Here is a 25,550-nt window from a genome sequence, read left to right as displayed (position 1 = left end):
ACCTTAAGTTACATAGTGTTGGTGTGGAATCTGCCTTCTTCTGTATACAGCATCTGACATTTGGTACAAAGACCTCCAATTTTAGCTAAACCTTACAGGTATGATAGTAAAAAAGTAAAGTGTTTGACTAAAAACTCATCTAGATATATTTAAATGGATTTTGTGGCCCCTCCAGTTTAAATGGCTTCTCAGTTGCCAGCTTTCTGTCATCTCAGTGAACATCTTGGTCCACTGGTGCTCAATCACCTTGTGAGCTCAATGGAGGAAATGGAAACCAAGCTCTGCAGCAGTGACAAAGAGGACGCTTTCAAAAGAGAACTACCATACTGCATAGGAGAAATAGACTTCACAGCTTCTGGGAAGAAACATGGAAAGGTATGGGCACTGAGGATTTTTAACCCTTTAACACCACTGTTGTTCAGCTGTTACTTCTTAGCAGTAAATGCAGAGACTGCCATAGTGAGGATCAATGTGCCACACTGTGAGGCACCACATTGTACCCCAAGTAGGGACCATGCCTTCCTGAACATGAATGGGGTTTAAAATATAGGCTTTTAATATACAGAAATCAATCACTTGATTTGCAATTACATGATACAAGTACAGGTGGACACTTTTCCCTTTAAAAGAAAAATCAGTTATATGCCCTGCTTCCTTCATTTTGCATCCTTTGTCTGTTTTAACCTGTCAAAACTTAATCACTATGGATTTTTACATTTTAAACATACTTTTGAGCTGTTTCAAGGTTTTCCTTAAAGTTCTCTCTCTGTTCTGCTGATATGCAGAGAGGGATGTATATGGACAAACCCACCTCCTCACTACTCCCCTGCACACATTAGTGCTAGAGCATAAGGAATTCCTAGGAATTCCTGAAATCTGCCTCAAGATTTTGTTTCATCATAAAGTCTTAAGCACAAAGCCAAAATATATACAGAACTGGAAGAAGCAATAGATTCATGTAACATGTCCTTGAAAAACAGACATAAAACCAGGCAAATATTTCAGCTTCTGCAGAAACAAAAAACACCTACAAAAATTGTTGGCTTTTCTAGACTGCCCTGAAACTGAAGGCAGTTCAAGAGGAAGCTCTAAGGGAGAGTGTGATTCATCAGTCTGCAACACAGAACTAACCCATGGAATGGATCCAATTAGTGAGATGGCAATTATACAGAAGTCTGCTAAATTCATTCAAGTATTTAGTTCTCTGTCAACTCTTGCTCAAATAATCTTCTCTTAAATATCCAAGTTGATGATCATTTCCCTCTGTATTTACCATGAACAGACTCTTTACTGTATCTTTCTGTTCTATTGTTATTCATTGGGTTTTTCTTGTGTTTGCTGAAGTTTATGAAGGTCCCGAGTACCATTCACCCTGGAATTATATTTGAAGTTATGCTCAACAAATGGAAGCTACCTGCTCCCAATTTGGTTGTCTCTTTAGTAGGGGAAGAAGAAAATTTCCAGATGAAGCCTTGGCTACGGGAAACCTTAAAGAAAGGACTTATAAAGGCAGCTCAAAGCACAGGTGAGTGCTTTAGGCTTTAAAGAAGGAATTCATATTCCTGATGGATTCTCACACCTAGACCCCAGTGATCTGGTAATGACAACGGGCCTGGTCACAGGATTATTTTTGAAAATTCAATACTTTGCTGAATGCAACCTAAAACCTGCATGTAAATACATTTGAAAATGAAAGATACTGTATTATAGTAGCAAAAATAAGTTCTTTTAAAGCAAATTACGTAACCATTTCTGAAGTGTAAAATGACCTGATATTTTTCCCTCAGAGGTGACACTAGAAAGATAGCATCAAAATGGGACAAAATACAATTGTCTCTCTTTTGTGCCATAACAAAATAATTCTGAAGAGAGCAGAGCAATTTGACTTCAAGAGTGAACTTAGGTAAAAAATAAAAATTCTTGTTTTCTCCATTCTCACCTGCAAAATAAAGTGAAAATATCTGTGAGCATTTCACAGCAAGCTCTTGGTTTGTGTTCACTGTTCCAGACAAGATCATGACAGTTTTGCTTTTTGTAATGAGACAGCCCAGTACCAGAGCTCTTTTTGGTACTTTTGTGCCACACAGATATTCTCTATCTCCATCTGCCTTCTGTACTTCAGACTAGGCAGCATCAAGATCCCCAGTTTCTTTATGTTACATATTTGAAAAAGGCCAGCTTGCTGTTTACCCAGTGTTCTCCAAATTCCTTCTCACCATAACAATACTGCTGTAAATTGTATTATCCTGAAGTATTCACTCTCCACATACACAAGAACAAGAGAAAGAACTCCAGATTATGCTGGTTATGCCCGAGCTCTTCTGCCAAGACGTGATTGCACGGGACTGTTTAGGCCTCAGTTCAAGTCAACAACTTCCCTGACTCTGTCCCTTTGCTCTTCCTCGTACAACACTCAGACCTGCCTGGTACGGGGATGTTTCTGCTCATGTGTAGACAGTGAGTGACTCCAGAGTGGACACAGCATTCTTGACGAGCACATTTACATCAGAGTAAAGATGGCAATGTTGCCACTTTATCTATCTAAAAAAAACCCTTAAATACAGTGCTGTAACTAATGTTACTTGACACACAAACATATTCAAATACAAATAAATGACCTCACCGGTTTTTAAAAATAATTTCAGGTGCCTGGATTTTCACCAGTGCTCTGCGTGTAGGAGTAACAAGACACTTAGTGCAAGCAGTCCGAGATCTTGCACTGGCTAGTACCTCATCCAAAGTAAGCGTGGTTGCCATAGGAATAACTTCACTCAGGAAAATCCAGCACAGAGAAATTCTGGAAAACACAAAGGTATTTTTCACTTATTCTATTGTTTGCATATTAGCCGCACCTTTACAAAATTCGCAAGCAGTTGGCGGAACAACTTTGATATAACTTTGAACAAGCAAACAAACAAAAAAAACCAACAGAACAAAGTGGGGTTTAAGCCGTGTTTTGGGAGGAAAGAGAAATGAAGGTTTGTTGGATGGTTCTGCGCCCTCCGCGCCCGGTGCCGCTGGCAGCAGTTCCGCACATGCCCAGCGGGTGGCAGCATTAGGCATCAGCGCCGCGAGCAGCGCAGGGATGAACGTCGGGAAAATATCCCGAAATAATTGTCCCCTTGCTGTAGAAGCACTTACTCCTAGATATAGCATAAATGCTGTAAAAAGCATATTTTCTCTTATGGGACACCAGACATAAATATTCCAGGACAAATTTTCCTTAAGTAACCACTGAATTGGTGTCTAATATGCAAAAACGTGCTCAGTACAACAGGTCAAAAATACCAGCCATGAATGATTTCACCTAGTTATTGAAAGCTCTCTGGGTTTCTAAATTTGGGTCAAAGCAGTCGAAGTCCTTGGGAAGAAAACAAAAGCAGTGCATCAACAGATTAAAAACCTCACCCAACAAAACTGTTGCTGAAAGTGTTGCTGCTGAATGGAAATAGAAGTGGAGAGAAAAAAAACATAGCATTCCCTTCTTGTCGCTGGATATACAGTCTGTCCTAAGCAGGATATTATAACAATAAAATAGGTGTGTAATGACAACGAATGACAGTTTCTCTGCATTATTTTACTTCCCTGCAGAAGCTAAGAAACAAATGACAAAGACAGCCCTTTGAATTTGCACCGAGTTGTTCTCTCAGAGGGGCCTGGAAGTATCAGCTAGAAGCTGAGAGACTGCCAGACCATATCAGCAATTTATGGTCATTGATCTTTCCTTTTTCTTTTTTTTTTTTTTTTTTTTTTTTTGCCAGTGGCAGCTACCTGTGTGCTCTTCCAGGTGGGACTCTTTAGCTGGAAGACTTTAACCTATTTGTGTAGCACCTGGTCCAAAAGGGCCTCAAAGGAAAGAATTCGGTTCACCATGTTTGTGAATTTTGTTCAGGAAAGTTGCTTTGGCAAATGCAAACTATTTCACCTCCCTCCTGGGCTAAGGGATCAAAATGCATCTGGATCTTTCCCTATCAGCAGCTACAAAACAAGTGCACTCTCTTTTCGTTTTCTCCCCCTCAACTAAAACCCAAACTCTTTGTCAAGGAATACTTTGCAAAGAGCGTTCCTGACCCTTTGACTTCTGGCACAGCTTCCACGCAAAGATATTTTGGATTTTAGTCAGTAACTTTAAGACAAAGGAACTACAGACAGAGATGTTGATCTAAACCCAACTCTCTTTATACTTGGCACTAGCACAAGCAGCTTGTTGTAGAAAATAGAGCTAACCATCCACACTAGCAAGGAGAAAAACAAGCCCTGAAATCAATGGATCCCTCCCATCTCTTCTGTGTTGATGGTATGCTTTAAACGTCATTGAAAGACCACTTCCACATTTTCAGAGAATAAATAGAAAAATTCCCAAAGGCCTTTTTCAATTGGTTGTTGTGCCTCTGGGTCCTAATCAAAGGCCAGATCTTTGGTGAGGAGGCTTAATGTTACATGGCAGCAGAACAGAGGCTCACCCTCTGTCAAAACAAAATCTGAAGGAAATCAATTATGTCAAGAAGCTTTCCCCAAGGAATGAGAGACAGGGAGAAGAAAGCAAAAGAAATTTGTGGCACTTGCTGTTCTTAAGAAACATGCAAGTTTACTGCTTTTTAGTGGGAGGAAAACGCAATACACAGTGACAACTGCCAAGCTGACAGTCCGAGTTTTGCTCAGCAACACTGCAGGAACTGGAAAAGAGGCATGATGGAAGGAAATGCAGATTTTAAACACTTATTTTAATCCGACTTACTTGCAAGAGGACAATGATTGTGAAAATGAAAAAGAATAATCAAGCATTTGCAGCCTGGAATGATATATCAAAGTGGATGTGCAACAGTGGGAAAGAAAGATGTATTAAAGAAAGGGGATTTGAAAAAGTGTGTGTATGGAAGCCCTTATGTAGTGCAATATTTAGAACAAAAGACTGTAGCAGGCATTCTGTTTTACCTAGAAGATGAGTTTATGCAAAAAACCTCATTAATAAATAACTTAAAGTATAACACCCCTCACCCAAAACAAAAGAGGATTCCCCTTTCTAAAATCTGTCTGCCACTCACTCCTTTAGAATGCAATTTCCAAACTGAGAATAACCATTGATTTCATAGAACCTTGTCAATTGAGTAAAGCTGTGTTTAAATTGATAAGGACATGGAGCAGGCTAACTCATTTACTGGCCTAAACATGGACAAAACAGTACTGAAATGAATACTTTGCCCCTCTTTACACCAGCTGAGGCTTCACATCTCCATACACAATTATCAGGTCTCATGGCCCCTTTCCATTTGTCCAACAAACATTTCCAAAACCTACATTCCAGAGAAGATGATTGATATCACTATATTTTGCAGAGGCTAAGGGGGAAACTTCAGGTACTCCAGCTATCAGTCCTGCCAGATCTGGCCGCTTCCAGAAGGAATAGATTTTCCTTCTTCACCCTATTTTAAGAGCCTATCCAAGTGTCTCCCAGGTGGTGTGCTGTGTCAGGGTGCAGACAGCACAGATGGGGAGACGAAGGACATTAAACACGGGCTGGGCTTTGCAGAGAGCACTGACATCTCCCCTCCTCTCCCTAGAGTGAAAGTCTTGTACACTACCAGTCAGATGACAACATCCAAGGCCCACCATATTCCTTGGACCACAACCATTCCCATTTTGTTTTGGTGGAGCACACAACGGCAGACGAGCCCGATGGAACCACCAAGCTACGCTTCACCTTGGAAAAGTACATCTCAGAGCAGCGCACGGGATATGGGGGTAAGCAGGTTCTGTGCAGGCATCTCATCTGAATGATACTGATAGCACAGCGGGCCCTGGCCTTATCAAAGGTAACTGCACTTCTCAAATTGGACAGCTGCCTACACAGGCAAGAGCAAGTCAACACATCTGTCATTATGTAAGAGGCAGGACGACAGTAACTTCTGAAGTTGAGAAAGCTGCTCTTTGAACCAAAAATCTGGACTTTTATTGCATCTCCTTAAACGTAGCTCAAGGCTGATCTTCAAAGCATAGCTCAAATTGCCTTAAAAGACAACATATGGAAAATAAATCCAGCTTCAAGTGCCTTAACCAGTGGTTCTAAGAGATTGATAGTCATTGTTGTATACTTATATCCCCTCTTGCACACAGGGTCTTGAATTGCTCCCACACTGGAAGAAAAGATTTGTTCCAAAACCCTCTGAAATATTTTAAGCCATATTTGTTTCAGGATAAAATCTTATCCTGGGTAAACACCGTAGCATCTAATGTCCATGTGAATCTCTGTGACCTTTTTTTATAATAAGAACTGAGTATTGGGCCGATCTCCTACTGCTATTCGTGGAAAGAACTCAGTTGTCAAGCTAATACACTTACTTTTACCTTTGCTTTGTTTGTGTAATACCTGCAGTGCTAGCTCAGCTGAAACAGGAGGGAGAGCTCACTTGTTCACAGCTGTGTGCATCAGTGGAATATCCACTTGCACAGCCCATAGGGTGGTTGCACAGAGGTACCTGAGAGCACAAATGTGGCTGAAGAATCCTTACCTGGTGACTCGGATGGGAAAGACCACAGGCAGGCTGTAAGGGTAGCCTGAGGCTGCAGTGCTGAGAATTACAAAGCAGCCTCTTTCTGCTTGCAAACCAAATCTGATTGAACAAATCTCAGGGGAACACAATTCTGACAAAGAATGTTGATTCATGTGACAAATATTTTGCTGGAACATACTGAATTCAGTGTTATCTTCTATAAACAAACCCAATGTCATTCATTTAAGCTCATTTATGAACAAGCTGAGCAAAGCCAGGGGACTTTTCTGAAGTAACACACTTTAATAAGGTCATGTGGAATTTCCCTGTTAAAAAAAACACCTAGAAGTCTTTCAGGGGAAACTTTTTATGTACTGAATATTCTTTGCCATTGAGGACTTTCCAGATTAACAGCATAAAGTCAGAATCCACCTGACCCTCCTCTGGCTAAATTTTTTCTAAATCTATGGTAAATGAAGAATATTTGTAGCCTTAACCATACCTTGAGGAACCTGTAGTCACGGAGGTCACTCTTCAGAGAGCATCACATTAGAGAGGTGTGACAATGTTGTTGCCATTAACTTAAACAAATTAAGTTTCTTGCCAAGCACGTCCTGGCTACAGCTCAGCCCAACCTTATCTCTGTAGTCATCCCAAAAGAGATACAACAAATAGCAAGTAGAGATCTGTACTGAGTTCTGGGAGATCTACAAAGGGAAACATCAAAAAATTGTTTGAATTAAATGCCTTTCATCTTCCAGTTGAGAGGCATTCACCTCATGACAATCATGTTTTGATTGAGCTCCTTCAGGCCAATCTATGGTCACCTTTGGATTACAGAGTTCAGCATTTACAGTTAAAACCATCCAAAACTATGTGGCCCCCTGGGAGGATGGCTTAGGACTTCATTTCTTCCCCTGATGCCATGACACGTTAAGTATTTCATTAGCATTTCTTTTAAAAGTATCAGACTGTGTTATTATTAATCACCTCACTAGGCTGTGCTGAATGAAGCTTTAAGCTGTTTAAGCAGAGTAATAAACAGTATATGGTTCCTCTCAGCTCGTATCGGACTCATCTCATCCTACCCAGTCTACATGGTCGGCCTCTTCATATTCTTAAACCCTCCTTTCCTAAGGCTTTTCTCCTGGATTCCACTCTCCCTTCCAGCATGTGTTAGGTACATGCATGACACCCAGGGCCAACAGAGAGCTTTGCACCTCTAACTGTGTCTTACTGTCACTACTGGTAGATGCCTCTCTGGAAACCCACCAACCTTGTGCTGCACCCTAATGCAGTGCCATTGCTCCCCAGCCTGACAACCTTGCAGCAAATAAGTAACTTTAAAAGTCAGCAGCAGCATGACACACAGAGGTGCCAACATCCATATTTTGCAGCTGAGGTGTGCTGAGGTGAGAACAGCCTGGACTCCTTAGCAGGGATCACACAAAGTGTCCAAGGCAAAGGTGCCTTTGTCCTGAATCCTAGGCCAGGACTCTGTCTGCTGGGGCACAGTGTTATTCTCTTCTTTTGCCACATCCTTCTGGAACTGCCTGCCTTCTGCAGGTTCATGTAGACACCAAAACAGCACATAAGAGGAGAAGTATTTTCAAGGGGTCAGCAAAACATCAATACTTTTGTGAAAGCTGTTACTTTTTAAAAATTAAGCCATCTATTTCACAGGAACGGGTAGCATTGAGATCCCTGTGCTTTGCTTACTGGTAAATGGAGGACCAGGCACACTTGAGGTAAGAAGATGTTTTCAACTTTAGAAAAAGAAATTACTGGTGCCAAGTAATTAATGGAAAATTTGGCTGGATGACAAACACATCTCTTGGCACTTTACATAAAGTAAAAATTCACATCTATAAGATGTGTTCTGAGTTCTGTTAATAAATAAATAATTAAATTTGCCAGTATTTGTTTGGGAGAAATATTTCCTTTTGAATAGGCACCAGCTGATCATTAAAACTTCCATTGCCAGCTTGTCCAGTAGGAAGAAAGAATCCGAAACCAAAACAAACCCACGGAAGCCAGCTCCAGATCTAGGGAAACAGAAATACTGTGTTATTACTTGAGAACACTCACGCAAAAAAAGAGATGAATCTTTCAGTGCTGTTCAGCAACAATGACACAACTGTCTGTCCCAGAGCTCAGAGGAAGCACAAGACCAGGTTTGCTGGACATGCCATTTAAAATGGAGTGTCCTGCTTCCACTAAGCAAAAGTACATTGTAGGATTGAAGACTGGAGTGTTGTCTGATAATAATCCCAAATCTTCTTCAGCAAAGGATCAGTTTTGATTTTTTTCCTGAGTAGTTCTACAACTTAAAGAACCTGTTAACAAGGAGACACTCTTTGATTTCTATTCTATTTTACTTTTCTTTTTTATAATACTCGCAGTCTAGAATACCTTTAGAGAGACAAAATTTAACTATAATTTAAAGTTTCCAAGTGACGGGACTGTGACATGCCAGCTGGTAACCCCTTTCAGAATAATGACTCCTTTCTGGGGATATTTTCTAGTTTCAGTTTCTTGTATCTTGTCATAACTTTTGTCAGCTGGACTAAAACACACACTCGTATTAGAAGTCTCACTGTTTAAACAAAGATTATGTCACCTCAGGAGCTTTCTTTCATGAGAAGCTAAATATTGCAGTGTTTCTTGTATCTTTGGTTTAGAAAAATCCCATGTTATGACATATAAATCCTCTTTTCAAAGTCTTACAGAACAGTGTGACTGGAAGATCAAAAGTGACAGGCTGGGGTTGCTCTAAACTGACATGTGCTGGGAATGGATAACTGGCCACACTGTTTTAGAATATCAATTTCTTAAATGGATTTCTTAAAATGGATAATACACACCAAAGACTATGAACAGTTTAAAAAAAAAACCCTCAATACCTAAACTAAAGAAAAAACCCCCTGCATCACAACTGAATCAATACAGTCTTGTGTAACTCCAGAGGAAGAAATAGACTGGCAGCAAATAGACATTGTTGCAATTATGATGCCATGGCCTCTGCTTTCCTCTCTCAGCAACCTGCCTGACTCATTCTAATTGCACAAATAATAGAGTTAGTAGCCTTTAACTCTTGTCGTTGCCATGATTCAGTGTTTTTTATTTTCCTGTAGCCCAGTGTTGTATTTCCCCAGGCAAATTCCTTATTTTCAGAACTTAGTGCCAGGTTTAGGAGACAGAAAAAAAATCCTATACAAAAAATCCTGCTGATAATTTCTGTACAAGGTTACTCTTGCACTTGACTATGCTGAAGCAGAGACTTTGGGGGGAAAAAAAAAGTCAGGGTCAAAGAAATTTTATGCATTGTTTCTCCAAATCAGGTTGCTTAGCTACTCAGCAGATGTGTCATGAAATAAAATATAGTCAGAGGCCTATACATGGATGACCTGCTACAGAATTCGAAAAATCCTAATAGCTTACAGGAGTCTGGACTGATTCCATAGTGAATCTGATTTAGGTACACATTTATTCCTAGTTTGCTAGAAGTCCTTCTTTTGAATAACATTTTCTTTCCACTTATGATTTCTAAAAACGTCCTATTTTAACTACAGAGAATTTGCAGCGGTTTGGAAAATTCTGCTCCCTGGCTTATCTTAGCAGGGTCTGGGGGTACAGCTGACATCTTGGCTGCGTTCATGAATGACCCACAGCTCATCGTGCCAGAAGCTGTTGAAAAGCAATTTAAGGAGAAATTCCCTGCAGAGGGCTTCTCATGGAAGGACATTCTCCAGTGGACAGTGACAGTGAGCTCCTATGTCTGATAAGTCATCGTGCTCACAAAGCTCTCTCCTAACACCCGTAGCTTTGATAGCCCCTTCAGTACAGGTTTGGCAAGAAGCTGCTCAGAAGTTTTGGGAACTCCAGTGCTTTGAGACTTGTGTCATCAAGTGCCTCTCTAGCATTAAAAATCTAGTGGTCATCTGAGCATGCAAACTACTTTGTTGTCCCAGTAATTCAGCTGAACACTTAGGGCTCTGTCCTTCCTCCCTTACTTCCTCAAGTAACAGCCAGCACCCAGGAACCCCACAGTCCTTCTGCAGGACATGAAGCATTATTTATATCCACAGCTGTGGAGCTTGTGCAGCTGTGGCAGAAGAGACCTAATTCATGATCTACAGCTGTTAAGTGGAAACCTAGTTGTGGATAAGCATGAATAAATTAAATAGAATGGAGCATGTTTAGAAATCATCCTATCTATTGTCAGTTACTTGTTCTTTAAGTATTATTATTCTTAAAACAGAAAGACAAAACTCTTTGTCTTGAGGTACACTTGCATAAGCCTTTTAGAAACAAAAAGCCACTTTGAGATTGTCCTTGTGTGAAGACTGAAGAGCACTGGGTGCCTCCAAGATAAACCAAGTCCTGACCTGGCCCACTACTTACTCTTTGCATTCCCTGCCGTAATCCTCAGCTCTAAAAGTTCCACATACTAACTCCATTAGGAAGAACTTTGCCAGATCACTGACAAAAGGGGATGAAAGGCATCTAGAAGCAATATTGCCACATGCTCACAAAGTCTCAGAGCAGCTGCACTGCGAGAAAGAAAACTCAATAAATAGAGAAGCAGAAGGAAAGAGAAGACTACTGCATATATCAATACTTGAGGACTTTTACTCAGAGAAGAGTTAGAGACTATGCTTTTAAATAAACAACTCAGCAAAACTTAAATGTCAAAGCAGGATGAGGTAAAATGAAACTAGTGGTGTGCTGGCTATAACGTGACTTTGAGTCAAATAAGAATGTAAGTTAAGGAAGGATCTTTTAATTAAAGCACTATTCTGATTCTCAGGATATCCCAGTTCTGTTCCTCCTATCCTGGTAGACAACTTTGGAAAAGGCAGTAACTCCCTCCTTGCCTTAGGAGTTATTTATATATGGGAAACTAATAATATTTGCCTTCTTGCCAAACCTCAGCTTTACAATTAGAACATGAGTTTTTGGGAAATACCGTATGGGTGATTCCCACTGGGTTCTTCGGCACTAATGTATATCCAAAGCACAATGTGTAAAACCACTTTTGTTTCAACTCCGAATAGATTCAGAACATTATTTCACACCAGCATCTTCTAACTCTGCACAACTTTGAGCAAGATGGTTCAGAAGATCTAGACACAGTCATTTTAAAAGCTTTAGTAAAAGGTAAGAGAAACACAATGCATTTAATGTTTGTCTTATTTGACTTCTATGCCATAAAAATAATTCCTCTTTTTCCAGTGCAAGTTCAGTTGACTGTTGGATCGGATTTCATTTCTGATTAACTGCTCTTTTGTTTGTTTATTGACAATTTAACTGTGGCAGTTACCGTAGCTCTTGTAAACTTCCTTTAAACTAGTGTTTGCTTTTTAATCTCATGCTATTGTATAGTACTATTTTAGTCACTCCTTTATTACACTACTTGCTTCTCTTAGTAACAGAGGGTACAGAAGAACTGAAATATATTGGAGCACTATATTATTCCAATTACAAACCATTAAAAAAAACCCCAAGAAACAAAACCAAAACCCACAAGTAGACCAAAATTGCCTTTGTTTCAGAAACAATCTATTTCTCCTATATGAAATCTCCACTGTATCTTCTGAAAGAAGACATTACTTGTGCTGCCACCTATTTCAGTTTCTGTTAACTTAATGGTTTGTGTTAGCTTAAACTTAGCAAGGGAGAAAAAAAAAGACATCCTGTTCCTGATGCGCTAATGGACACAAGGCAAAAACAACAGCCAGCCCTGTCCCCTGCTTTCTGCAGGCCAGTGTCCCTCTTAACATCCAACAGCCATTTAAACTTAATGCTTTTAATAGAGGCTTCATCTAGAAAAAACTAACATTTTTGAACATTAATGTTTCTTAATTTAGGGAAACGTTGCTGTGAAGAGTTCCTGGTTAAGCAACCCACAGATCTGTGATGGCTGAAGGAGAACTTGCATTGCTAATCAAAGAACCAATACAATATTAAATTAAACATAACCCTAAAGTACTGACTTTATTTGCATTTTCTATTTTTTTTCCAGCCTGTAAAAGTCAGAGTCAGGAGGCTCAGGAATATCTGGATGAACTGAAGCTGGCAGTGGCCTGGAATAGAGTCGACATTGCTAAAAGCGAAATATTCAATGGTGACGTGGAGTGGAAGGTACCAGGTTTTTTTGCCTTAGAGGACACTTGGTGTATAATGCAATGTGTACAGGACACTGGAGCATCCCAAAAGGTGGCTTCAGTTTTTAACACTACCTGCACACTCTACTGAGAGATTGGGCAGCAGTAGTTTGCTTTCTGAGGCTGTTTGCCTTTTTGGTCCCCTATAAGATAATGCCTAAAGACAGAGGAATAACTCAGTGGTCATCATCTCTTTCTTGAGCTCTTTGAGACCAACAATCTTTCTTCCCTTCTGTATAGACCTTTAGAGCAAACAGACCAAAGCTTACAAAGCACAAGAAGCAGGCAGATGTTACTGTTAGAAGGTGGCATGAAGAATGGTGGGTACCAGTGCGGTGGGTACCTCACATCAAGTCCTACAGCATACAGTTTGTGTTGGTGTTTTAACATTAATGATGGCATGGACATTTTGTCAGAGGGAAATGAAGAGCCTTCCACCTCTTTCTCACTGTACTCACTGTTGACTGGTGGAAGACAAAACGTGCATGTCCTTGTGTTAAATCCTACCTCTCTCATCACCCATCCATGATTACCTCCAAAAATTTCTTTTTTTGTTTTGTTTTGGTTTTTTTTCCCCTTCGTCAATCTAGTCCTGTGACCTGGAGGAAGTGATGATGGATGCTCTGGTCAATGACAAACCAGAATTTGTAAAATTATTTATTGACAATGGGGCAAACATAAATGAATTCCTGACCTACAGTCGTCTGCAGAGACTCTACTGTTCCATTTCTCAGAAATGTCTCCTCTATGAACTTCTCCTGAAGAAACATGAAGAAAGCAAACTGACCTTGGCAGGGCTCACTGGTCAGCAGCAAAACGAGCAGAAGGAGGTGTGCCCCCTCTTCACTCTCAGTGAGGTCTCTAGAGTTCTCAAGGACTTTCTTCATGATGCATGCAAAGGTTTCTATCAAGAGCTCAGGCATGGAGGCAAGAAGAAATCTGTGAGTCACAACTTTGCATTGTAGTTCTGCTCCCCTCCAACTCAGAATCTGAACAATTTTAAGTAGGTCTAGCCTTTGGGGTGGGGCAGGGAACAGATTCAGTGAAAGATGTATGAAAGAAATACAAAGTAATAAGATTTACATTTACTAAGGAGTAATTAGACATAAAAATAGTGGTCTGCATTTCTCACACAGAACTTCAAGCAGAAAGTACTTGAAAGGCAGGATTTTCTAGGAGAAAGAAAAGCAGGCAATGGATGTTTTCAATCCCAGGTCTGAAAATGGTGATCTTTGTACATGAAACTATTCCCAGATTTACACTCTGTATGAGTAGACTGGATATTCAGTAATATGCAGTATCTGATATTTGCCCTTAGATCATTATAGTCTTGTTATTGAGTGACAGAACACATAGCAAGAAATAGGAACAATTGTGTGAAGTGGCCGTGGAAAGCACACTGGCCAACATATGACAAGGACAATATGTGATGGGGGGAATGGAATGTCTATAATCCACAGTGGTACAATGGCTACATCATCATTTTTGCATTTTGACAGTGTATTTAACATTAAAACTCCTAAGTACCAAAGTTCTTGCAAAAGCATTGAAAATAATTTTGGGCACAAGGTTTCAAAACAAAGATGTATAAAGAAATTTCATTAAGGTTTAGTTTAAGACAAATGAAACAATTAAGTCTTTTGGTATTTGCCAAGTTCTAATTTCACCTTAAAACTGTTAAAACTGTAAGCTAATTTAAAAAATGTTTCAAGACATTAAATAACTTTTGCTTTGATAAAGCCTAGCTAAATTAATTAGTAGTATGAAAAGTTAAGTTTGAATCTACTCAGGATTTCTTCGTTCACAAGGACAGACAACTTGAGACTATACCTCTGAAATCACTAAGCAGACTCCAGACTTACAAATTTGCCAGAAATAAAAAGTTGCCCCCAAAATCTCACTTCACTTTACTGGCATTTGGCAGCAAGTCAGCTAAAGACTGGTGCTATAGATAAGGCCCAATTCAGATATCAGATCCTTCTGCCTACCAGCTTTTTCCATTTTAAAGCTTCTTCCCATGGCTGCTTCCCAACAGAGGCTGAATCCCATTATCATTGGCAACAGAAAGAGCATCACAGTACTGGTATACCACTGTCACTGCTGCCAAACTGTGTGTCATTTTTCAAGTTAGGAACTAGTGATTACAAAGACAGATGAGAATTTTAGGATATCTTTGTCTCCTGCAAGGCTTTCAGGGCAATTTAGTTGATTCAATAGCTCACCACAATCTGAAGAAGCACCCCCCACATCCCCCAAAAGTGCCATTAAAATAAATTTGAACAGAATCCCATAATTTCAATTATAAAAGATATATTCTCATAGAAACCTGTTTAATTAAAAATAAATCTGCTCTGGCTGCTTCTAACCAACACAATAGATACAAAGGCACTTTTTAAATATACTTAAAACTCAGAATTTGACCTAAGTGGCTACACTTCCTCTGGACAATTTTTTTATCAAGTGTTAAAGGAATAAGCAGTGTTCTACTTAAACTGCTCCCTGCATGAGGGAAAGGTTTCTCAAAGGAAAGACTAAAAAGGGGTATTGATGTACTCTATTCTTGTCATGTACAGGGCCTTGGCAAGATTTATTTCTGATGAAATAAAATGCCCTTTGTTCCCTTTTCTCTGAAGCCGTGTCCTTTGTGGCAGTCAAGCAGAGTCTGATATAATTGAAGGCAAGCTCAGATTAGTTAATCACAGGTTTGTCTTGTCTGATATTACACGCCAGTGCTGAAACCCAAGCCTTAATAAAGTCAATGAAAACTTCAGCATTGGCTTCAACGGAGTCACTGTTTCATCCAGAATGTTCTCACACATATTGGGTTATATCGGGGACACAAGGATCCTTTAACTCAGTACAGAATGAGCCAATTACCTTTTAGTCCCACAGAAAAGAAAAGTCAAAGAAATATGAAGTAGCTGGCGAGGCCGAGAGTAGCTTAGATCACGTCATTTTCATGGAACGAGACTGCAAATCAGGTTTTAAACGCTACAAACCATATTTCAGGATAAAACGAACACCAAGCGATTACCTGGGCCCTTGGACATGAACCAGAAAAGCGAAAATCCTTGGAGGGATTTGTTTGTATGGGCAGTACTTCAAAACCGGCACAAGATGGCAAACTATTTCTGGGCTATGGTAAGCTCCGAGCTGCAGCTGCTTCAGGTGAAGTATTGGCATATTTCAAGTTTACGAGATGTTTTTTTGCTCAGCCTTGCAGCTCAGATGACAGATAGGTTTGTTTCCAAAACACGAGAGGTGGCATTTATAGGGCCTTTCATCTCTGCGTGGCTCCTGCCCGCGGGGGCCGGGGGGAGAGCAGGAGCAGGTGTAACTCAGCCCGGGCTGAAGCTCCGCTCCCTGCCCTCCCCTCGCTGCTCCCGATGACTCACAGCTCCCAGGCGCAGCGTTTGTGCCTCCTACAATCGCCAATTGTTTGGCTCCGAGCGTGACGGGAGGCAAGACGGAGCAATGCAGCATCTTTAGCTTACGTGCTCGACGCGTAGCGAGCAGCATTGCGCTGCCCGGGGCTGAGCTTCGAGCTGGCATAATCGGCTCCTGTTTCACAACCCAGCCCTGTCCCCTGCATCTGGGAGCCCCCCTGCCCCCACAGAGACAGCCAGCTCTCAGGCTGCATCCCTGACCGCCCCGAGGAGTGCATCTGGCCCGGGGGGAGCCCCGGGGAGGGACGAGGCGCAGCACGGCTCCGCAGGCTGTGAGTGTGGGGTGTGTGCGTGCGGACACATCAGCACCTTGCAGGGCCCGTGTTTGTGCAGCCCCGTGGCCGCAAGGCACGTCCCTGCTCTGGGCCCTTGTTGTGCCTCTGCCAGCTGTGCTCCCTCCTTTCTCCTACATCTCCGTGCAGGGGCGCAGCACAGCCATGCTGGAGGTGTCTCGACACGGTGAGATTGTGTTGCTCTATTTCCACAGCACATTATTCTCCTTCCAGTCTTTGACCCCAGATCAGGCGCCTCTAAGAGACTGGACCCAGAAGTCTCCAGCCTTACGAGGCACAAGAACTACCGATAAAGAATCATAGAATAGTTTGGGTTGGAAGTGACCTTAAAGATCATCCAGCTCTAATCCCCCTGCGATGGGCCGGTACACCCCCCACTAGACAGGTTTGCTCAGTGCCCCACCCAGCCTGGCCTCGAACACTCCCAGGGATGGGGCATCCACAATATGTGGGTTTAATTCTCAAATATCATCAAAGCTATCATTTAGATCAGCATTTTGGAGTTTCAAAGCTGTATTCGAGGGAGGATTTTTCTTAAAAGGGAAGACGCGCATGAACTTTTTGTTGTTGCTGTTAGATGTGTTGCATAGTGGAGTCTTCCCCCATTCAGAAATGCCCTCCAGTGGAGGGTGACAGCAGCACCCCTTTCAATTCTACAGGGTCAGGAGGGTGTAGCTTCAGCTCTGGCAGCCTGCAAGATCCTTAAGGAGATGTCCCGCCTGGAGACGAAAGCAGCCTGTATCGTGAAAGAGGCCAAGTATGAGCAGCTCGCTGTTGGTAAGTAATGGCACTTTTTGAATGGCATTGAAACTTTAAGAAGGAACTGCCATTGGAAGGCAAGCAAGTGAAAAAAATACTGTTTCAGTTGTAAAAGGTCAGCTGTCATGAATAATTTAACAGCCTTGCAGCACAGGCAGTCCCAAACATTCAGATACAGCAGAAAGATTTAAAACCCACTCGTTTTGGAAAAATCAGTGTTCCAAGACTGGCCCCCTGGGTTGCATGGAAACTTTCCTGCTGCTTGTTGGTATTTTAATTGTCTGATCTTAGTACAAGGTATGTTAGAGTGATGTGGAAGATGGAATAACCAAAACACTTCCAGGCTCACAGCAGCCTGCTTTCCCTGCAGTATCAAGCTTGCTCTGTAAGGGCCACTAGAGCAACAAGTTTTAAGTTTTGTCATTGCTGCTAAAAATAATTTGAGATTACCTCACCCAGAAGAGGGCCAAGTGCACAGCAAACTGCAGCGAGGCTCAGACTGGTTTCACAGCAGACAAGCCGCCCCTCCCTACAGCAGTCAGATCCCAGCATCTGCAATGCTGGAATGCCGAACCTCTCCCCTTTGCTTGGTTTAGAAACAGATGTCTGCACACAAGCTTCTCTGCTGATCTGACTTCAGTTCAATCCATACCTTCACTGATGTGAGGAGAGGGCTTTAAAATGCACCCTACATGGAAACAAACGCAGAGGCTCCTCTCCCTTTGGAGATAGTTCATCAAGCAGCTGAAGGCTACATTATTTACACACTGATCACATTTTGTTGCTACATTATTTACACACTGATCACGTTTTCCCTTCTTCTCACAGGGCCATTATTATTTACAAAAATTAAAAATCAGGTTCTCATATATTCACAGGGCTCAAGTAATTCAGTCAATAGAATTATGGGACCTAATCCAATACACAGAAGTTCTGCTTATTGGCTTTGAGAAATATTAGATCAGATCCTCAGTTTTAATTCCTGGCCTGGATTATGTAAAGCAAACTTTCTTTAAGAATGATAAATACCACATCAACTAGAAAAGATGTCTGTATATCATGTTATTTTAAGTGCACTTGATCCTTTCACCCAGCCTCACAGTGTAACAAGGTGTAGGCTGGCTTTGGAAAGGTACTGAGATAATCAAGTGAATCAGTAGAATGGAACAGACACAAGAAGTCAGATCTTGTCTAATGAGAATTTTTTTTTTTTTTTTTTGAGCTGTTTAAATTTATCCTAGTTTCTAAGCTCCAGGACCAGTTTCTCTGGAAACAACTACGCCATAACACTCCACCAAGCCTAATGTTATTTTATGTCCAGTAGCTCTGTCTTAAAATGAAGGATTTGTTGTCTACAAGACAAAGCTGAGCTGCTCATCTTCTTTAGTCTGTTCAGGAGAGGGAGGACAGCATGACAACTCATCCTTCAAAGTCTAAGAGGATCACCCAAGAGATACATTTTTTGTCTGTGTTTCCTTCTTATGACAGAATTGTTTAGTGAATGCTACCACAACAGTGAGGAGAGAGCATTTGCTCTGTTGGTGAGGAAAAATCAGCACTGGAGCAAAACCACATGCCTTCAGCTGGCCACAGAAGCAGATGCAAAGTCTTTCTTTGCACATGATGGTGTCCAGGTAAGTTTTACACGTCCCCAGGGTCTTAAGTTGGACACAGGAGAGGATAGCACAGGAACCGAACAACCTCATGAAATGTATTCCCCTGAGAGCCATTCTTCAGAGAAAGGACTCTTCTCTCCCCCTAGCAACAGACGAAGAGGACATTATACCATGTCCTTGCCAAAGCAGCCCAGCTCCCCCTTTCCCCACCCTCTCATCCAGCTGGCACACAGACCAGTGTGCTGAGGAGAAGGTTTAGCCTTAATCCATCGTGTGCATTTTGCTTTTTATTCCTTCCTTGCTCAAAGAGAAGCATCAGAAAAGCACTGTAAATCTGCCTGGGGCTAAATGAAGCTGCTCCAAGATGCGGGACAACTCCTTGTTCAGATTCAAGAGAGAGCTCACTGATAAAAGTTAAATGAAAATACTATTCAGCTTTGCTCTCACAACCTGAGTTCTCTCTGCATACACAAAGCTAAATTAAGAGTGATGCTACTTTTATCTCCCAGTGCCTGACTTGGGCTTCCTTAGTACTGCAGATGTTGTTTAATTCCATTTGGCTTGCTGTTCTTTCCACTGGTCTCTGCATAACTCCTTGCATACTCAACATCTGCAGAAGGACACACAGAGAACCTGTTTGCTCTGAAGGTGTGAGGTTTCCAGAGCTTTCACTGTCTTAGGAGTCACTGAACATAGGTGCACTTCATCTGCAAGTACGTTTTTGTGATATCAAAGCCATCTCTTCTCTTCTTGACTTGCAGGCCTTCCTGACAAAAATCTGGTGGGGAGACATGTCTACAAGCACACAGATCCTCAAGTTAATCTGTGGATTCTGGTGTCCTTTCCTAATCTACACTAATTTAATATCATTCAGGTACAAACATAGCTAATTGGGGCAAGCGATAAGTAAGTGATGGAAAATAGGCCATAAAAAAATATTCCGACTCAAAATTTCTCCCTGAAGTGATTAAAACAGTAACATCACCTAATATCACCTAACCAAATCAGTTTTCTATGGGGCTGAGGGATTTGTGTGTCCTGTGCTAGTGCCTGTTGCCACACTTAAAAGATCAATGCCACGGTTTCAGAGAGATCATTCTATTTTGCACAATCCCCAGAAAAGCCTATTGGAATTCTGTCAGCTCCAGATTCTACACAGCAATGTGTAGAATTTCTTCAGCTGTAGCACCATTTGTTTCTAGATTTGGAGATGCCAGGCTCAAACTTCAGTATCCTGTCCAAGGAAAACAGCCATCACGAAGCAGTGTTATCAGCCACAAGCCTTAATAACCATAAGTCAAGCTTAAAAACATAGGACTGACATTAAATGATCAGTCAATCAGAATCAGTTAAGATTTTCAAATTCAGTGCCTTACAACCTTGGGTTTTCTTGAAAAAAACCCCATGCACAATAAATCCCAACAAAACGGAACAAAAAACCCCACACCACAAAAACCAATGAAATAAAAAAAATAAACAGAAAAGAAAAAAAAAGAGCAGCCAAGCTGCTCAGACGGTCATAAAAACTGAAGATCTGAAACTTTAGGAAAACCTCATAACATCCATAGAATCGTATACAAATCATCAGAATTGGCAATATGAAATGACATGTTACTATGAAATACATGTTTCTTAACTCTTAAACTACATAAAAAGCAAGAGGAAGACTTGTTTGGCAATGCTGACTTAAGATTTTCCTTCTGCCAGTATCACCAAAGATGACTTTCTGGCTGCCAGATTCACAAATTCATTCAATGTGACATTTCAGCAAAGCTTTCATGGAAAGGTTTAAATTATTATACATAAAGTAATCCTTTCCAAATTTCCTTTTTTTTGCCTCCTTTCCCTGGAAATGCAAGAACTGACACGTCCCCTACTGCTTCTGGCATTTCCCCTCTTAATTGCTACTAAGAGTAACTAGGAATAGAGCATTGGGCTCAGTTTTCTAAGACTGAGTGAGGGATTTATTTCTGCTCAAATCATAAGCAGTTTGAGGAAACTGAGCATCCTGCTCCATTTTTGTGAGGCATGCCAATTACCACTTCTCTGAATTTTGTGGGTGACTTCAGGCTCCTCCTTTAAAATAAACAGAATTTGTAAAGACAAACCCCAACAATTTTGCATTTTTTGGTAGCTCCCCAGCAGATCAGGTCCAAGATAAATACATCCTAGCAGTTCTGTATCAATGCCAATTTAGGAATGAAAAATGGCTAAGCATCATCTTTGAACTAATGCATTTATTTCCTTACAGTGAGGAAACACAATCAGAGAATGAGCCAGAGCCATTTAGAGAGCTGGACAGTTTGGATTCAGAGAGGACTCTGTTTTTGTCCAAGGAAAAAGATGGGTAAGTTTAAAACCATCAGTTAATGTCACTTTTATGACAACAGTCAAAGAACAGGACACTTCTTGTGGATTAGTGACCAGTTAATGATCTAAGGAGCAGCTGAAGGGCAAGAAAGTCATTACTCCTCAGGAAGTGCTATGCCCTCTGATTACTGCTGTTGTTGCTCTCTTAAAGGAATATAGAAAATAAACAGGGACATAGCATTGCTTTAAGGAGACACCACTTAACTTTTTCTGAGCAGGTAATTTCTACAGACCAAGGAATTTACTTGGGAATCAAATAGGAGTTCCTGACATTCCCATCAGCTCACGATGACCGATGAACACTGGATTTTAGGAAGTTATCAGATTACTGAGCTGAGCAGAAAGAAGGTTCTCAGCAAAACCTTACATCACTGCATACTTTCCTACAATGGTGCACTTGCACCCATCAGTACCAGGGAGTTTTATGTTAAGTCAGCTTCTCATGCTCCTAATTTATATTTTAACAGATGAGCCCTGAGGAACCTTATGAGTTAGAGGGAGCACCACACAAATGGATAATGGAGCAGAAAGGTTTTGTCAGTTACTTGTGGTCAATCACAGATCTGTGATTCAGAACAGAATCCCCCCCTACACCTCTACCACACACTCATCACCAAAACCTGGGAGACCACAAGGACTTAAGTCGGGATAAGTAGACTTTTGATTGGCACAAAGTCCTCTTAGTGGCTAAATTGTGCTAAATAGCCACTTAGCTTTTCCACGATTTAAAGAGAACTTCAGAATACGTGACCAGTGGTAGAGAGGAAGCATCATCTGCAGTATGAAGTCCTGGACCAAGTCAGAGTTATTAGGTTCTATTTTTACCTCTGGCATTTAACTGCTGGTATATTGGAGAAAATCATTAGTTCTTCTTTCTCCCCCCCTAACCTATAAAATAGGTGTAAAAGCATCTGCCTCTTGGGAGCTATTTGTAAGCAATATCATAAAGCACTTCCTGAGTGCAGCATGGTTTGGTCATTACATTGTGTGTTCCAATTGCTGTTATCCTAGCAATTTATTTTAACAAAGAGGCTCTCTCCCTCCCAGATCTATTTCAGCATCTTACAGTAAAGCTGCAATTATCTGTTTATGATATTAGCCTGTTACCATGGGAATGTATCTCATGATGTCATAAATTGAGAGGTAGTACAGAATCAGGCATATAGAAAAGATTGGCCGTGAAGAGAAATTTTTCCTTGTAACAAATGTATTTAATAATTAGCAAGATCGTCAGAGGAAATTAAAAACTAGTAAAGAGTCATTGTTTATTTTCTGTGAGGTGAAATTGAAGACATACCCTAGTGTGCACATCCTTTGTCAGAGATCACACTTCTCAGAGTCAGAATCACAAAATTAAAGATCCAATAACATCCGTAGCTCACACAGGAAAGCATTTTATGTGGAAACAAATCCTCACACAAAGATCAAATTGCTATCAAACTTGCATTTTATGCACAGGATAATTTCCATTGCCAATAGATACCACTTCATGTTCCAAAACACAGCAAAACAGTTGTAGATGTACAGGTCAAATTTCCCTTCAGTTACCAAAATACTTGTGTCATTCCACGACACTCAAAGACTACGGCAGTAAATAATTTATGAGATCAACTCTTTTTGCTAAAAGGCTTCTATATTGCCTTTTTTTTTTTTTTGCAACTTGCTCTAATTTAATCACAAAGGGCAGGATGCCAGTTCTGCAAAGGAGTAAGGTATTCTTCAGTAGGTCTATCAGATTCCAGCAAGGATAATCAAGAATCACAGGCTTAGTATGGTCCAGCACTTAGAGAGTGGGTCAGAAGTTTAAAGTCACAGCAACAACAAGAACTTCCACAGACAAACACTGCAAGAAAATTTTAGAGCCAAAATAATTAAGAGCTGACTCACAAAAATTCATTGGCCATTTTCTTTTCTTTGCTATTATTTAGGTTTATAAAGAGCAATTACCCTTCCCCCTCCCCTTTCCTTGTGCATTTGCACTCCATGCGGGAACCCAATGAAATTACAAATAAAACTAATACAACTTAACTGAAATAACAAAAATGTGCACATAATTTTGATGTGACTTTGTTTTTCAAAACCTTTTTTTGGTTTTAAATATTTCTGCTATGGTAATGTGATTGCTCTGACTTCTACAGCCTTCCCCCTTGGCCAGCCCCAGCATCTGCCTGTTACTGTCTTACAAGAAGCTTTATATAGAATAATATTGAGCCTATTCCCATGAACTAATTTTAGGAGATTGTCACCAAGTATGTATTCTTTTTGGTTTGCAGAGGAAATGACACACTGGAAAAACAGAACCCTTCTGCAAACACAGCATGGGCGACATTCATGTTTACCCGGTGGAGAAAATTCTGGAGTGCCCCTGTAACTGTATTTATGGGGAATGTTATAATGTACTTTGCTTTTCTCTTTCTATTTACTTATGTCCTTTTACTGGACTTTAAACCACCTCCACCTCAGGGTCCATCTGTTAAAGAAATTGTACTCTACTTCTGGGTGTTTACCCTTGTCTTGGAAGAGATCCGACAGGTGAGTAACCTGCATCACCTTAAAAACAACACAGTAAAACCTGCAGCAATATTTTCAATAGATTTACAATCTGTATAACTGGACAAGCTTGGAGATTTCAAGTGTCAGGTGCACAGGTGAACAACACAGAACTTACCTTATCCAAAACATCTCACCTCTCTCTCCCAGAGCAAGCTTTTCCTCCACCATATAAACCTACAACTCTACTTCTGTTTTCCCATCCTACTCCAGCCTTAGCCAAGTAAGTGGGCTGCTAGCATTCAGATATTCGTCACTTTGTAAAGTCCCACTCTGGTTTCACTCCCCAGAACTAGATCCTCCCACCACAAATAATGTAAGTTTTACTCTACACCTGGAAACATAGCAGACAGCTCTACATCCTTTTAGGAGATTCTTCCCTGCTGGGGACCATTTAAAAAAACCACAAGTAAATGAATTCAGGTTATTTGTGCCTTTTCCTAAAATACTTTTCAACTCAAAATATTAGCAGATCTCTTTTGGGTTTTCTTTTCTTAAAAAAAACCCAACCAAACAAAACCACCAACCCCCAAAACCCCTTCTCCATTAGTCTCCCATTACTGGTTTTGGAATGCCCTCAGTTTAAAAACTGAAATAATAACAGTGGTGCAAGTGTGCTGCCAACTGTGGATGCATAAAGCTCTTCTCTTTAGGCACAAAAAAAAGCAGTTACAATCATTTGCTCTGGAAGAACTTGTAGGCATTCATTACTTAAGCAACAGAGACAAGGAAGTTTGTCACAATGTATTTGAAATTATGCAGCAAGGCCATAACCAGAGGATGACATGGAAAACATCTGGATCAAAGAACATTTCATTATAACCTGTAAAACATGAAGACTGCCAGGCTAAAACCCAATTAAGAAAGCCAACTCCCTGCCTACATAATCAAATGTGCCTTTACTGACAATTCCAGTGCACAAATGCCAAATCTGCTCATGCTGTTTAGATAGCAATGCCTAGAAACTGAACTCTGACTGGAAGCTGCATTAACAGCTCCAATGCTGACAAAAATCACAGAATGCTTGTGCTGGAAGGGACTTTAAAAGTCATCTAGTTCCAAGCCCCTGCCATGCACAGCTTTCCCCGGGCCGGGTTGCTCAAAGCCCCACCCAATCTGGCCTTGAACTCTTCCAGGGATGGGGCATCCACAACTTCATTGGGCAACCTGTTCCAGTGCCTCACAACCCTCACAGTGAGGAATTTCTTCTGTAAAAATTTTAAATCAGGCCTCAAAAATTCCACAAAAATAAAGATTTTTTTTTCTCTTTTATCTAACTTTTGTGTTTTAAAATGGTAAACTGAGCTTATGTTTCCAAGCTTTCTTTTTTTCCTTCTTATACTAGGAATTTGTTTTTTCTCTTTGCAACAAGACAGAAAAAGGAAACAGGTATTATGTTAAAACTCAGAAGGTAATAGTGAAAGTGGAGACAGATCAATACCAATGATTATTTCTCTTTTTCAGAGTTTCTATACAGAGGAAGACACAAATTTAATGAAAAAATTTAAACTGTATGTGGAGGATAACTGGAATAAATGTGATATGGTGACCATCTTTCTCTTCATAACTGGGGTAACCTGCAGGTATATATTTACTCCATGTGAAGTGGTCAGCATCAGTAGAAAGGGCTATGTACATCAACTGACAGCTGAGTTTCATGTGCTTGAGAAGACAGGCTCTAACATTCATTTTTACAAGCTTTGAGACATGTTTCTGCAGTAGGAGCCTCTAAAATTCTGTGGAAATCATGAAAGTTGCTCCAGAGACCAAAAAAAGACATATTGGTATATTCAAACACATGTACTGAAAAACTCTGCTTTTTTTGTTTTTGGAAATCCTTTTTACTCAAGGTATCTTT

The 25,550-nt window shown here is 40.7% G+C and overlaps 1 protein-coding gene across 1 annotated transcript in view; it reads left to right on the top strand.

The window, feature by feature from the left end:
• The first annotated feature begins 232 nt into the window (after positions 1-232).
• Positions 233-25,550, top strand: part of TRPM5 (transient receptor potential cation channel subfamily M member 5) — a 37,863-nt gene continuing 12,545 nt past the window's right edge. Inside the window, exons 1-16 of the mRNA XM_010396228.4 lie at positions 233-375; positions 1,345-1,525; positions 2,646-2,812; positions 5,562-5,742; positions 8,175-8,239; positions 10,064-10,255; positions 11,549-11,651; positions 12,517-12,635; positions 13,249-13,599; positions 15,668-15,799; positions 17,057-17,174; positions 18,645-18,790; positions 19,534-19,646; positions 21,024-21,119; positions 23,416-23,674; positions 25,157-25,275. Of these exons, the coding sequence (XP_010394530.3) occupies positions 259-375; positions 1,345-1,525; positions 2,646-2,812; positions 5,562-5,742; positions 8,175-8,239; positions 10,064-10,255; positions 11,549-11,651; positions 12,517-12,635; positions 13,249-13,599; positions 15,668-15,799; positions 17,057-17,174; positions 18,645-18,790; positions 19,534-19,646; positions 21,024-21,119; positions 23,416-23,674; positions 25,157-25,275 (2,459 nt within the window). The 5' untranslated portion in view covers positions 233-258. The remainder of the gene's footprint in view (positions 376-1,344; positions 1,526-2,645; positions 2,813-5,561; positions 5,743-8,174; positions 8,240-10,063; positions 10,256-11,548; positions 11,652-12,516; positions 12,636-13,248; positions 13,600-15,667; positions 15,800-17,056; positions 17,175-18,644; positions 18,791-19,533; positions 19,647-21,023; positions 21,120-23,415; positions 23,675-25,156; positions 25,276-25,550) is intronic.

Source organism: Corvus cornix, chromosome 5 (genome assembly GCF_000738735.6).
Source record: "Corvus cornix cornix isolate S_Up_H32 chromosome 5, ASM73873v5, whole genome shotgun sequence".
NCBI classification, from domain to species: Eukaryota; Metazoa; Chordata; class Aves; order Passeriformes; family Corvidae; genus Corvus; species Corvus cornix.
The sequence above is the reverse complement of the archived record's forward strand: the minus strand, read 5'-3'. Positions and strand labels throughout refer to the sequence as shown.